A 15,278-nucleotide genomic window follows, 5' to 3' on the forward strand; every position below is an offset into this window, starting at 1 on the left:
TTCATTGATTCTTTGTGTGCATAGTTTCACTTGTCTGTTTAATTTGATATATTTTATACTTGTTTCTTTCATCCATGTTTCTATTGGTTTGATTGATTAACATGTTTATACTTCTCATACATTATTTAATGCTAATTCATTTCATTCTTTGATTATTTGATTTGATTATATACTTGTTTATATCTTACTTGTGTGATTAACTGTGGCCTACTTGTATGGTGTATGAGGCATATACTTATGAGGCATATACTTATATTGCTTGATTGCCATGTCAACCCCCATTCATAACAAATGTATCCCTCTCCCATGAAATGTATAATATTTATTCTTTCATTCTTTATTCATCTGTTAATACAAGAATTAAAATGAACATTCGATAACCATTTCAAAGCAAGATCAAAACCTCGATCCAACGTCGAGTAATCATTTTTCAAAACCTAACAGAACCAGCATGTATTCATCCACCCTTTTGTAAGTCGATTGCTTTATGCATCGCCATCAACCTTGTAAGTCAATTGCTTCATGCATCGCCATCTACCCTTATCCCTAACACCTCTCCTTGCTCCATTCATCGATTCTTGTTCCGTTTAGGTAGCACCCATTAGATACACTACGCCAAAAACTGGAATAGACAGCGCACCTTAGAGGGCGCTTTATTACAAAAGCGCACTCTAAAGTGAAGCGAAAAAATAAGGAGCGAACAACTGGAATAGACAGCGCACTTTAGAGGGCGCTTTTATAATAAAGCGCCCTCTAAGGTGAAGCGAAAAAATAAGGAGGAGATAGAGGGACAACAATACAGGGCGCTTTTTAGAAAGCGCCCTCTAAGGTTACCCTTAGAGGGCGCTTTTAAAAAAGCGCTCTATAAGTCCATGTGCATTTCCAGTTTATAAAGCGCTTTTGGAAAGCCTTAGAGAGCGCTTTCATAATCGCCCTCTTAGGCCCCCTTTAGAGGGCGCTTTTTTTCCACAAGCGCTCTCTAAGGTCCCCTTTAGTAAACATTAAAATTATAACATACTGCGCGTTTTGTTATTTCACTCTCTGTTATTTTCGTTCTTTTTCACGTTAGGGTTCTCACTGCTACGATTTTCGCTACTTCTAAGGCGTTCTCCTTCCACCTCTGTTAGATCTACGACGTTTCCTCCTTCTATTAATTCGTTGTTAGCTGTTCGATTTTGACACCATAGGTATTTTTCTAATCTTCATATTACTTGGTTTCTCTTCTGACGTTCGCTATTGTTCATTTTCTAATCTTCAAATTCCTCTTGAGAAGAAATTTGGTTTTGGTAAGGTTCTGGTTATTGGCGTCTGGTTTCTTCTATGTGCCAATTTTGAATATGATAACTGTTTTACTTGCTTTTTTTAGTTCGAATTGGATTGGTGTATGTGATATCGGGTTTGGGAGGAAATTTGCTGTGTGTTTTATTCCTCCATTCAATCATCTACGTTGGTGCATCTGGTGCAATATTCGGCTTACTAGGAGTGATGCTATCAGAGCTTTTAACAAATTGGAAAATGCATACTCATAAGGTAAATAAATAGGTTTATAAGTTATTAAGCTCAATGATGGTGTCTAATAGATATATTTTTGTTATTTTTTTGCAGTTTGATGAGATGTTGATTCTTGTTGTGATCATTGTTTTGGACTTAGCTCTTGGAACTTTTCCATTTGGAAGTAATTTTAGTAACATTGGAGGGTTTACATCAGGATTTCTTCTTGGATTTGTCATTTTGACTCGCCGTCAGCATCATTGGCTTAATCTAAACAAGTCTAATACTTCCCAGAAGCAAGAATCTTATCAATATGCGCTTCGGATTATCTCTTTTGTGCTACTTAGTGTTGGGTAGTGTCTCTCTCCTTTTTTTGTTGTTGTTGCTGTTAGGTGAATTACATTGTTATGTACTAGTGTCTCCAATGTGAAAGTGGTTGTTTACAGATTGGTCGGCGGCGGCGTCTTGTTCTTTAAAGGGGTGGACTTGAATGATTACTGCTCTTGGTGCCATTATATAACCTGTGCCCCTCCGAGCTGTAAACCAGGCTACATTTCTTGTGAGGTGAGTGATGCTGCTATGCTACTTCCTTATGTATTTGCTTGATCTATGCAGCTTCTATGAAGCACCGGCATAAAAGTGATTACAACTGATATAACTAATCTTTAGTTCTGTTGACACATATTAAAAGAACCAGTTTCGATTCTGCATATATGGTTAATTTATTTGCCAAACAAATTTTCTTATGATGATTTAATGCTTGAAAAGTTCAACAATGAAACTTGAAATGTTACTGATGCTAACATTTTTGTGATGTAATGCTGCAGGATTACCAGATCGAAAACAAACTTAACGTGACATGTTTGAACAATGGAAGAAGTGGCATTTTTTCTCTGTCAAACCGTAACCCTGACGAGCAGGCTGAAGAACTATGTTATCGCCTTTGCGGTAAATAACCAGACACAGAAATACAACATCTCTTAGGGAGATTTCATTCAATAAACTTATGTATATGATTTGTTCTTACTGCTGCTGCTGACAATAAGAATGAGTCACTGTGGTTGTTGCCATAGTTGTTATCTCGTTATATGTATTTCTCCTTGCTATGAAATTACTGCAGGATGTATATTTATAAGTTTGTCTGAAGGAATATTATATCAAATGATTCATATATTAGAAATGATCATAATGAGGGTATTTGGATCAATCCAACCGTCCGTGTTGTTAAGAGACATGTAGAACATATTCCAACCAAGAAAAGAAAGAGAACTTAGTGAAAAAGGTACAGCTCAAATGATTTTAATTGTTTTCTTTATTACAGGTAAAATGGCTTTTATTACAGCAAATCGAGTCAGTTGCATCAAAAAAAAAGGTATAAACACAATTATATGATATTTATGCATAGAAAATGTTAATTCTTGATCTTATACTTCACCTAACTAATTTTATGATATTTTAGGTTCATGCTATTGATATTGAACAAAAAGAGGTTGTTGCTAAGAAGACTGCGGCTAGCAAAAAAAACATACATCTCAGAGATGCTTTTGCTACTTAGTTTTATTTCTTTTTAAGTTATGAATTGGTTGTATATTTAGAATCTTTAGAAGTTAAACGATTATATATCAGTGGATTGTTGTATATGTATGGATTGTTGTATATAAGGCTTGTTGAATGCAATGTGTGAAAAAGGGCTTCAAATTATACAGTTTTAGGTGTACTGTTTCAATATACAGGTTGTCTAAAATAAATAAATAAATATAGCGTTTTTTTAAAATTTTTTTTTAAATAACCACCCACTTTAGAGGGCGCTTTCCAAAATAAGCGCCCTCTAAACCCTTTAAATTTCCACTTTAGAGGGCGCTTTCCAGTAAAAGCGCCCTCTAAACCCTTAAAAGTTTCCACTTTAGAGGGCGCTTTCCAGTAAAAACGCCCTCTAAACCCTTAAAAGTTTCCACTTTAGAGGGCGCTTTCTTTAAAAAGCGCCCTCTAAAGTGGCCCTTAAAGGGCTTAAAGAGCCACTTTAGAGAGCGCTTTCACCAGGAAAAAAAGCGCTGTCTTTACCTATGCCAGCGCCAGATTAGAGGGCGCTTTAAAGCGCTGTTATAGGCAAAAAAAAGCGCCCTCTTTTCCCTTATTTGGCGTAGTGATAGAACCCTTTGTATGATAACATAGGTAGGATTCCCATATCCTTTTGTATGATAACATAGGTAGGATTCCCATATTCTTTGCATGCTAACATTAGGTAGATAGTCCCATTTGTAAATCCTAACACTTAAGTACATATTGCATGACAACTCTAGGGAAGAGCTTCCCCATCTTTAGACCTTTCAGAGCGTCTCCGATCTTGTGGCATGTAGTCCGTCCTATTGCAAAGAGGTAACTGCCTAAGACTCGATTCAGCGAGCTGCGACACCTGCTGCTAGGACGTGAACACATTGCCCACTCTCCTTTGACACAACTGGTGTTCTCCTTTTGTAAGTCCATATTCAGATGGCAATCCCTATGTAGCCGAACTACGGAAACTCTGATTCTCATGTTCAGATGAGATACGTAGGCACAAGATGCGATGTCTTGCCGAGTTTGACTAACGACTAACAACTAATCCTTGTTTGCTTTCGCCCTTGTTGCGATCCTTTCTCTCGCCCTCGTTGCAATCGAGACCTTCCCTTTCTCTTGCCCTAGTTGCAATCGAGACCCTTTGTTCCCGTAGTTAGCTGAACTACGTTTTTGCTCTGATTCTCATTCCAGATGAGATACGTAGGCATAAGACGCGATGTCTTAGCGAGCACAATTACCCTTAACCCCTAGGTAGCCGAGCTACGAAGACTCTGATTCTCATATTCAGATGAGATACGTATGCAATGGATGCGACATCCGTGCGAGTCATTTTCTCTTGACCCTTTCTTTTAGTAAATAGTACATTAGATAATCACACACCCTTTAGACAAGAACAACAAGAGTGGATCCCGTAGAGTACTACGGATGCGTAGGGGTGCTAATACCTTCCCTTCGCATAATCGACTCCCGAACCCAAGATTTGGTTGCGAGACCTTGTCTTTTCCTTTTCTCTCTTCAGGTTTACTTCGAGCGTTTCCTTTCCCTCCTTTGGGATAAATAACGCACGGTGGCGACTCTTCTGTCATTTCTTTCTCGCCGGTTGTTTTTTCGCACCTCTAGATTTTTCAGGTTGCGACAGCTGGCGACTTTGCTGGGGACCCGGTTTCCCTAAGCGAGTCCCTCCTAGCTTTTGTAGGTTTCTTGTTTGTTGGGTGTTTATTCTTTTGTACAGTTATTTATTTTCAGCATTTACCTGCTTTACCTTATTGCATTCATGTACATATGCTTGCTGTATCTGTGGGTTGTTTGTTTGTTGGGTTGGGACTGTTCTATGAGAGATAAGCCCACTACCCAGGCTTGAGTGTACACATAGGTGTTAGAGTGGATAGTTATGAGGCTTGCGTGGTATGTTGCTACGTTAAGTCGTTCATGAGACCCACATTCCAGACGAGGTTTCTGTTGGATATATTTTGTCCTATGGGTGTTCCATAACGACAGATATTCCTTTAGAAATCGTCGACTCTGGTGACCATTTCCCGAGAACTCAGTCGAGGCCTCTCCTCCGAGACGTGATTATGTTAGCTCCGGTGGGCGCATTCTCGCTGCTCAATCCGAGGACCCCGAGACTGGGAACTTGCTTTAGGATATCCTGTTGAGGGGAGTCAGGAGAGGTTTTTTATCCCGTAATAATGCCAAACCTTCAGTGGTAAACGTATTATTCTCGACTGAAGGGCTAAAGCTGACAAACTTCTGTTCTTAGAACCTACCAGTAAGGGGCGGGCTAAATTCAGGAAACCTTAACCTCCAACCAACCCGGTTTTCTGGAGCAGAGTTTTGATCTTGTATTACATTCCTCAGTGGGTTTCTCTTCAGACAGTGCAACCCGACAGATGTTCAAGCAGATACAGCAATCTTGATTCCCATGACACTGCATTGCATCACATCATTCTGCATTCATATCATTTAACACATGTTTATCCATTTCTAGGGGGTTTACATCTTCTTCTTGATTCTGGTCGGGTTTTTCTGGTTCTCTAGAGATGGATATTGGCAGAAAGAGACATGTCTCCTACAAGTTTCCGGTGGTCTGTCTGGATCCTATTCAACAATTGATGAAGTTAATGGATCCTGATTCTCTAGAAGGATTCCGAAAGGATTACGGTTTGATTCTAAGTTTCGTCACGGTTCTTTCCAAGGATCAACATGATGCTCTATTCACACTGCTGCAGTTCTATGACCCTCCATTGAGGTGTTTCACATTCCCGGATTATATTTTGGTCCCTACTTTGGAGGAGATTGCCAGTTTTCTCAGAGTTCCTATCAAGTCACAGTTGTTGTTCTATAGTTCTGAGTTTCTGCCCGATCTCAGCATGGTTGCTTCGGCCACATATTTGGGGAAATCAGTCTTGAAGGCTAATATGTGTCAGAAGGGAGGAGTCAGTGGTTTTCATTTGAGTTTCTTACTGGGAGAAGCAAAGAAGAAACTCGAAGATGGTGACAAGAGGGGTTTCAATGCTGTGTTGGCTCTTTGTGTGTATGGGATTGTCCTGTTCCCTAATGTTGCCAAATTTGTGGACATGGACGCAATACGCCTCTTCGTGTTGGAAAATCCAGTGCCGACCTTGCTAGGAGATTTCTTTCATTCGGTGCACCACAGGAATGAGAATAGAAAGGGAGGATTGTTGAATTGTTGTGCGCCTTTGTTTTATAAGTGGTTCAGTTCTCACCTACCCAAATCAGGAGCGTTCATTGATGTCGAGGACTCGTTGAGTTGGTCGAAGAGATTGATGGGGTTGAGAGCTGAAGATATTTCTTGGAGGTCTGACCGGAGCTTGCTTCTGGCGGATATTATTCACAGTTGTGGGAACTTCCCAAATGTACCGTTGGTAGGAAGAAGAGGAGGAATCAACTATAATCCTTCTCTAGCAGTCAGACAGTTTGGATATGCTTTAAGAACCTCGCCTTTGGAAAAAGACGTGGAAGAATCACTGTTTTTCCATTCTTCGCCTGATTTGACTGTATCCCGTAAGGCAGCTGAGGCCTGGCTCAAGGTGATCAAGAGAGGAAGAACTGTGCTTGGAAAAGGAGATTGTAGAACTTACCCTCAGTATGGAGAGTGGCTTCAAGGAAGAGTCGAAGAGTTGGGTCTGCCGTTTCCTATAGAAGAACCTTTGTATCCACCTACTCCTGCGCAGTCAACAATGGGGAGCCAAGAGGAGTATGACAAATTGAAGAAAGCCATGGAGGAGCTTCAAATTGAAAACTCGGAGTTAAGTGTGAAGTTGCAAGACTATATGCATCAATTCCATGAGGCAGAATATCAGAAGGGGGAAGCCGTCAGATTGCATGGGGAAGCAGAAAGGAAATTAGCTGTGGAGGTGGATTTCTTCAGGAAGACCGACAAGGCCTTGGGATCATCCATTTCTGAGTTGAAGCGAGTCAAGCAACAATTAATGGATGCTCATGGTAAATTGGCAGGGTGGCAAGCGCAATGGGATGCATTTTCAACTTCTCGGAAGGCGAAGGAGGAGGAGATGGTGACCGAACTGACTGGTCAGATGGAGAAATTGAAGACTTTGCTGAAGGAGAAGAACAATGAGCTTCTGTGCGCCCGTTCTACCAATGGTTACATCACCGATCAACTCAATGAGGCTCGAGGACAAATTGAAGAACTTAAGGTGTTGGCAGGTTTGAAGAAATCCAGACTTGAAGAGGTATTCGGAGAAGATGATGGGAATTACTACAGAGAGCACATCAACGAGTTGGATGGAGTTATTCACCAGAGGAATCTGCTTATCCGGTGTTTGAAAGAATTCCCAGATCATCCAGACACGGTAGCATTGCTGGCTGAAGTGAGGAGCAGTCCTTATGGTTTGTACACAGGAGGCTGAGTCCTGATTTTTGCTCCTCCCTTTACTTATTGCTTTGTTGTTGTGTAGTGATGATCCACAGGCTTGTTGTGGAGATCTGTCATACGGTGAACTGACTTGGGGTATTTTGCTTTTTATCGCAATGTCGCGGATAGCAAGAGTCGCCACCGACTTTTCTTTTATCCAATAAGGAAAGGTGGAAAAGAACAGGAAAGACCTCAATAGATTTTGGGTTCGGGAGGTACATTATACAAAGGGAAGGTATTAACACCCTTTGTATCCATGGTTATCCATGGGCTCTTAATTGCTGGATCACTTATATTTTTGTCTGAAAAGTGTTGGTGAATTGTTTAAAAATGTTTCGAAAAGAGAGTTTAACTTTGTAATGATTCTCGTATGAATGTATACAAAGTATTTATCTCGTTTGATTTTGAAAAACAGTTTAGAAAAATATAACTTGGTAATGATTCTAGTATGAATGTATACCAAGTGGTGATTTTCTAGGACTTGCAAAGTGTGAGGGGTGGAAAATGTTTTAGGTTATGATCCAGTAATTGAGAGTTATACCTTCCTAAGGTCGTTATGGGCATTTCCTATCCTTATGAGGGTAAAACTGTCCTTACTATTGAGAAGTAAGTAGTTTTATCCTTTGGATGTAAAAGGGTCATTGTAGGGTCATCGATAGGTCATTGAAGGCAACAGTTGTAAGGATACCTTAGCATTCGAAGGGACAATCATCATTTAACCGTAGGCTACACCGAAGGGTCATCGAGGGACAAAATCGTATTTTCGAAGGCAACATCCGAGGGACCATGATTTATTTTATGATGATTTAACCGAAGGGTCTTTGCTAAGTGTATCCCTACATTCGCGGGTCACGACCGTTATACCGTAATACCGTAGGGCAACAAAGAGAGGTCCAAGATCACATATTTAAAGGTCGTATTTTACAATCAATTAGGCAATTAGGATGAATCTCCACATTAAAATCAATACATTAAAATCAGCTAAGTAATTGAGGGTGAATCTCCACATTAAAATTAATACATTAAAATTAATTAGGTAATTTAGGGTGAAACTCCACAAAGGGCATCCCACAAATAAAGTGGAATACCTATCTAGCTAGCTTTCCCGGCGATGTGTGAACCTTTGCAAAACTCAGCAAACATGTCAGCATACCAAATCAGGGTGCAATCGAGAATTACACCACAAAAGAAACCAGAACAGCAGTAGGGTCAGATAAACAATGCATGGCTATGATAAAAACATGACAGGTGGGCAAAAGTCAGAACAGAAAAGTCGGCTGCTGTCGCGTTCGCTCCTGCTTCGCCTAGCGAAGTCTTAGCGAACACTCGTTGCATGCTCGCTTAGCGATGTGCTAGCGAGCGGCTGCGGATTCCGGTTTTAATAACGATATAATGGCAGCAAGCTTCACGCCTTATAGCATTCATTACAGAGATTATGTGGTTAGACATTCAGATGTTCATGCATACTTAAATTCATATGTAAAACTTAAGATAGTTTCATAAATTCAATCATGATACCATGTGCAAATTAAGAACATAAGGTAGTAATAGCAATGCCAACCTGTTTGTAATCGAATTGTAACCTTGAATTGGCCGATCGGATCGAATTGAGCGGAAGTGACCTTGCCGCCGCCGGCTTTTCCTTCAGGGTTTCCTTTAGGGTTACTCGGAATTCTCAGGGTTAACCTCCAGGATTTTCCGTCTGTGAGCGCTAGGGTTTGCTTGTTAGGGTCCTCCTTTCGTCCTCCCTTTTTCTGACTGGAGTTGTGGTATTTATAATGCCTTTTTCCATGACCTAATGGGCTCAGAGTGAAGCCCAGAATTTTCTGTTATCTGCCAGCTTCGCTAGGCGAGCGTGTAGCGAACGTTCGCTAGGCGAGCGTGCAGCGAACGTTCGCTAGGCGAAGGATTTGCTCGCCTAGCGAGCAGGCCAGTTTGGGCCATTTTCTGGATTGGGCCACTCGTGAGCTGGGCCTTTGTTCCTTTAAGATCAGTGTCATAAAAATGAGTCGGAGTGCCCTGAAAAATGTCTTGAAATATTAATGGGCAAATTTTGGGGTATGACAGCTGCCCCTGTTCAATATTCTTGAACCGAGAGAGTCAGAATGGTATGTACGCCATTCGTGGTCTGGAGGTGGAAGATTATTGAACACTTAGGATGCCCCAAAAATTTGCACTTGTCAATTAGTTAGTCTTGATGGAGATGGGTTTAAAGATGCCATCTAGGAAGTTTGATGATGAGAGCTTCAGAGTACGTCGTACGTTAGAAGATATCTGAAGTCATGGGTGTCACTGGGTCATACGCTAGACCGTATAGTGAGCCATTCATTAGGCCGTCGACTTCACTGGGGAGTTAGAATGGGTCATACGCCGCTGGGGATAACAGATCAGAATGGATCATACGCTAGATCGTATATGAGTTGCAGAATGGGCCGTCTGTTAGGCTGTATCTGACGAAAAGTAGTCGTACGCTAGACTACACCTCGGGATGTACCGTACGCTAGGTAGTATCTGAGGAATGAAGATCCGAATGGGTCGTACGCTAGACCGTATTGTTGGAGGAGTAATATGTTGTGCCGAATCAAAATGAGATAAGAATCCGAATGAGTCATACACTGCTGGGGATAAAGGATCAGAATGGATCGTACGCTAGATCGTATCTGAGTTGCGGAACGAGCCGTCCGTTAGGCTGTATCGTTACTGGGGGTGAAGGATCAGAATGGATCGTATGCTAGATCGTATCTGAGTTGTAGACTGAGCCGTCCGTTAGGCTGTACCTGATGATGAAGGGGGTAGTCATACGCCAGACTACACTTCAGAATGTACCGTACGCTAGGTAGCATTTGAGGCCTTGAAGGTCCAAATGGGTCGTATGCTAGACCGTATTGGAGTTGTTGAAGGTCGGAATGGATCGTACGTTAGATCGCATCTGAGTTGAAAGAGTCATATGTTGAGCTGAATCAGAATGAACCGTACGCTAGGCTATATCTGATAGTATTTGTATATGTTGTATTTGCAATAAATGTCTGGGATGGGCTTATAGATGCCATCGTTAGGAGGATGTCAGAATGAATGTTGACATGGATTATATCTGAAAGATGTAGTTGAATCCTGAACGTAATTGATGAGGATGTCCGTCTGAATGGACCTTTGTTTTGACTGTATCAGGGGAATAATTAACCTGAAAAATAAAGTTAGCTTCATGCCATGTCATGATGCATGAGATGTTTTATGCTTTCGAAAATAACTGCGAACGATGTATGCATGCGTATGCTGTGAAATGATGTAATGAATGAATTATGCATCTGAAAAGTTCTTCCAGAGGACTCTACTGGGGAAAACAAATCTCAATCTTCTGGTTAGGAGATACTGGTATCGATGACCCTTTCTTAGCCGGGGATGCTTGATTTCTGTCTGATGGTAGAAATGTTCAACAGAAGCCTGGCTGGGGGTGGAAGAGATAACCCATTTGTCTAGTAATGCCACTCTCTTCTGGGAATGACTGGCTTTGCTGGGGGATAGGATTAGCAACGGATTCATTGGAAAGCATGATTAGACCTTCTCCTCGATCCTGGAGTCTAGTAGTAATCGCTATTTCTATTTTATGCACGCATTTTTGGTAAACATCGATCATATCCAAATGCATATATTAATTCGAATTAAATCAATGGACGCTTATGCAAACAAAACAGAGAAAGTAAAACAAAAGCATTTTTTTTGAAACTAAAATTATATTGATTTCGAAAGAGGGCCTATAAACAGGCAATTTGTGTACAAGGAGACAGAAATCCTAGTAAGAGGAAATTGTCAAGAAAACAAAGAGAAAGTTATGCCGAAAACGTCCTATTGACTTTAATTCCCCTACTGCCATTATGTCTTCAAGCCTCTCATCTCCTGCTGTCGGATAGAAGTGATTAGCTTGTTCAGTCCTTTGAACTTGGATGAAGCTGTCTGAGAACGGGACATAGTCATACGCTTTGATCCCTAATTTTTGCCTGGACCGCCTTTTCAGGTTTTCAATCCACCAGGATACCCCTTTTTGCCCAAGCCGCCTTTTCAGGTTTTCGACTTGCCGGGTGCACATTTTTTTATGTTTATCCCTAATTTTTGCCCGAACCCTTTTGGTTCGCCGGTGTAACACCTCAAAATTTGCCCTCCTCTCTTGGGACTAGCTTAACATATTGCATACATTTTTAGGTCATTAGGCATTGCATATGGCATATCATGTGGTTACATTGTGCAGGTCATCCTCGTAAGTCTTGGTCAGAAGATAAGAGGTGGAGATGCAAGCCTAGGGTTTTATTGACTGATCATTAGCCATCTGAGGATTGGGCTATGAATTAGGGTTTTGTGATTCTCAAGGAGATTGGTCCTTATCTTGTTTGAAATGATTCATCATCATCATCATGGTTTGTCATCATCAAGTGTTGGAGCACATTCTTTGAGGTTAGGGTTTTGACCACTGGTCAACCCTAATCAATTGCATTGGGACAATCAGGGCATGGCTAGGAGATGGGGTCTATGACGGATATGGGGATCATTTCATGTTTGTATTGAGCTTATGGAGGCTAGGGTTTCATCCTTGAGCCATTTCATCAGAAGATTGGGGCTCAGATTGATCAGTGCATTGCCAAATTCATCTATCAGTTGAAAAGTCAACTGTGGTCAACTGTGCTTGATTTTATGGATTTGGAGGTGGGAGAGAGTTGGATATACTTCATTCATGTTGGAACAAGTGTTATTTGACATGTCAAAGCTCAATAATGGAGAAAATAAAGTCAGGACAAAAATTACCAAAAATAGAAAGTGACTTATAATGGAAGTTTCCAAAAATGGAAAGTTTTTGACCACAAATTTACATGTCCAAGGAAGCTTCAAATGAAAATTTGTTCAACATGAAAGTTGTAGATCTTGGTCTCACCTTCCCAAAAAGTCCAAGAACTTGAAATTCCCATGTATGGTTGACAAGTTATGGTCCATTCAATTTCAAAAATGACCCATAATCAAAGTGGCATAACTTCCACATGGAGTGTCCAAATTGAGTGATCTTTTTATGAGCAAACTCCATTTGACATGTACTTTCATGGTGCATAATTGGAATTCATCAAAAATGGTCAATGCAAAAGGTCAATTTTCAAGTGTACAATTAAAAAGTCAAGGGCAAAATGGTCCAAGTGGAGAAATAATTGGAATTTTGGCATGGGAGTTTTTGCAACACCTCACATATGCCAATTAGAGATGGTTTGAATGGTCATAAGTTTTCAAGGTGCAAAATTTGGCTAGGTCACTTTTGAACTTCATTTAAAATGCATTTTTTGGCATGACATATGGAAAATGAGAAATACAATGCCAATTGCTATGAAACCAAAGCCAACACATCACAAATGATAATTGGAAGATGTCTGAGCTGTCATACAGCTGTCATGAGGCCTAGGGTGAAATGTCATTTTTGCCCTTTCACTCAAATTGCACATTATGCTAATTACATTTCATTTGGCTAATTGGTGATTAAGAGGATGATTAAGCAAGAGTATAAAGCTTTAATCATAACTGAAATGTTGATCACAATCACAATTCTCAAGAATTCATAACAAACTTTCCTTCCAATTCATAAAATTCTCTCAAACTCTCCAAATTTTCATCAAGCTTTTTTTCAAGATTTCTTCATCAATTCTTGATGAAATTGAGCGATTCTTTTTTATTCATCTTCAATCAACCTTCCTCTCCAACTGTTTTGGAGATTTGTGGCAAGAAACTTGAAGATTCGTGACTGTTCATAAGGAGCTCAACAATGGCATCTTGCAATTTCTTCCAATTAAAGCAGCATTGAGCTTGGTTGATCGCTCCATTGAACTTCCTATACCTTCTTCTTCATCTGTTTTCGGTTTTGGCTTGAAGAATCATCAAGAATCATCACTGCCATCTCCAAGGTACCAAAATTCGAATCTCACGATTTCTTAAATTATCACATGCTTTTGAAAGATCATTCAATGTAGATCAACATGCTAGGCGTAGTTTTTGAATTGGTGAACTGATGAGTGAGAAATCATGCTTTGAATGTTTGGATGTGAAACTTTAAATGCTCGATCCGTGCTGTGTGTTTAGTGTTAGGAAAAATTGATCACATATCCTTAATCTACATGTTAAGACGATTCCAACGGTATATCATTTGTGCAATTTCGTTGAGGAAATCTCGTAACCGCATCCGGTAGTGAAGAACATGAACACGAGGAAGAACACGCGAGCTTCTGGAAATTTTCTTCGTTTGATCTTCTTTCCGCGCCTTGCTTTTCAAATCCGTGTTTCCCTCCACTTCTAACCACTCACACGCTGCCAGCAAATTAATGAGTACTACGTCGTTTTGGCGTACTGCTCCACATTTACAAAACTGCCACTGTTACATTTAATTTATATTATTTCGTTTTTATTTTCTTGTGTTATTTCATTTTGTTACATGATCTTAGGAAAATCATATCTCACTCGTTTCTTATCCAATTTTGGTGAGATTTTTTGCATTGTTCTTCTTGAAATGTGTAGAACTTTATCATGATTTTTGTGGAATTTTTGCATGTATAGAAAAATAATTGGCTTAGGGTTTGTGGAATGTGTCACATTTGTATATGTTTTGCCAAAACCATCATGAAATGCTCATACTTGCAAAGAAATGGATGAAAATGTTTGTGCTTATTCTGGACATGCTGGTGGTGATTTTCATGTAGAGTTTGTAAATTTTGGATACTTGGTTGATTAGATATAAATTTTTGGATTAAGGTGTGACAATTTGTGTCACACCAAGCTAGGTCAACTTTCTGATTTTATTTAAAATGCTTAGGGTTGTTGGTTTGAGCTGAAATTTTGTGTGAATGATCATTGATATGTCAAGATAACATGTGATTTTTGCTGGAATTTTTGATGTCATTTTCTAATTGATTGATAATTTTCTTCTCTGTATGCTCATTTGGTAACCTTGTGTGACACATGTTGGCATTTTGCTTGTGAAATTCTCATATGGTACTGGATGAAGATGAAATTTGATATGTGGATTGTAGACACATTGTGGGACATCATGCTTTTGGTCCCATTCATTTATTAATTGTTGTCACTGTTTTATGAATTGTTGAAGTGCATGCTTGTGTTGATGCTATGAATTGGCTTGAATAATTGTGTCTGGATTTCTTGATTTTCATTGACCTACTTTATTTTGTCCAATTGAGCTGAAAATTGACATGCTACTTATTGATTGTGTCCTGTTTAGGTGTGAATTATTTGAGGATTTTTGGAATTGTTTTGGTATTCCTTTGATTGAAGTCATTCTGTTTGGACTTTTGGTGTTGTATTTGACCTAGTTTGTGGTATATTGTACATGAATTGATATTGGTGAATGGTATAAGCATGGGACCAATTGCATTTGCTTTTGAATGGTTTTAATTTGATTTTGGATTGGTTTGGCTTGCTGTTTAGATTTTTTTCTCCCTTTTGGACCCTAGGCTTGGCCTAGTGGTCAAGTTTCTCACATTTGGTGTGGATTTTCAGGATGAAATGCACAATGCTTAAGGAGATTGCTTCAAGGCAATTTGAATTGAGTTTGGTTGATGTTTATAAACTAACTTGACTTTGTTTTGTAGGTTGTGATGCTTGAGCTTGGGCTTATAGCTTGCACTTATGTGCATTAACTTGTGTTGTCTGTATAGATTAACATTTGCTGTTTACTGTTGATTTGTCTGAGTACTGATGATACTTGATTGATTTCAGGTACATTTAGTCGCTTACAGTTCTTTAAGAACTTGCTTGCTGCTGCTTGGTTTTTTAACCACTTGAGGTAGGACTTCTATTC

General features: G+C 39.8%; 1 protein-coding gene across 1 annotated transcript; it reads left to right on the forward strand.

Moving 5' to 3' along the window:
- Nucleotides 1-1,260: 1,260 nt before the first annotated feature.
- Nucleotides 1,261-2,578, forward strand: LOC127135363 (RHOMBOID-like protein 1). Its single transcript, XM_051062094.1, has 5 exons — nucleotides 1,261-1,286; nucleotides 1,367-1,530; nucleotides 1,606-1,844; nucleotides 1,938-2,055; nucleotides 2,319-2,578. The coding sequence occupies exons 2-5, from the start codon at nucleotides 1,486-1,488 to the stop codon at nucleotides 2,445-2,447; spliced, it is 531 nt and encodes a 176-aa protein (XP_050918051.1). The 5' UTR covers nucleotides 1,261-1,286; nucleotides 1,367-1,485; the 3' UTR covers nucleotides 2,448-2,578.
- Nucleotides 2,579-15,278: the final 12,700 nt, after the last annotated feature.

Source organism: Lathyrus oleraceus, chromosome 4 (assembly GCF_024323335.1).
Source record: "Lathyrus oleraceus cultivar Zhongwan6 chromosome 4, CAAS_Psat_ZW6_1.0, whole genome shotgun sequence".
Taxonomy (NCBI): Eukaryota; Viridiplantae; Streptophyta; class Magnoliopsida; order Fabales; family Fabaceae; genus Lathyrus; species Lathyrus oleraceus.

Coding starts and splice junctions, on each gene's coding strand:
- LOC127135363 (XM_051062094.1), top strand. CDS start 1,486: ATGCTATCAGAGCTTTTAACAAATTGGAAAATGCATACTCATAAG. Junction 1,531..1,605: donor GGAAAATGCATACTCATAAG/GTAAATAAATAG, acceptor ATTTTTTTGCAG/TTTGATGAGATGTTGATTCT. Junction 2,056..2,318: donor CAGGCTACATTTCTTGTGAG/GTGAGTGATGCT, acceptor GTAATGCTGCAG/GATTACCAGATCGAAAACAA.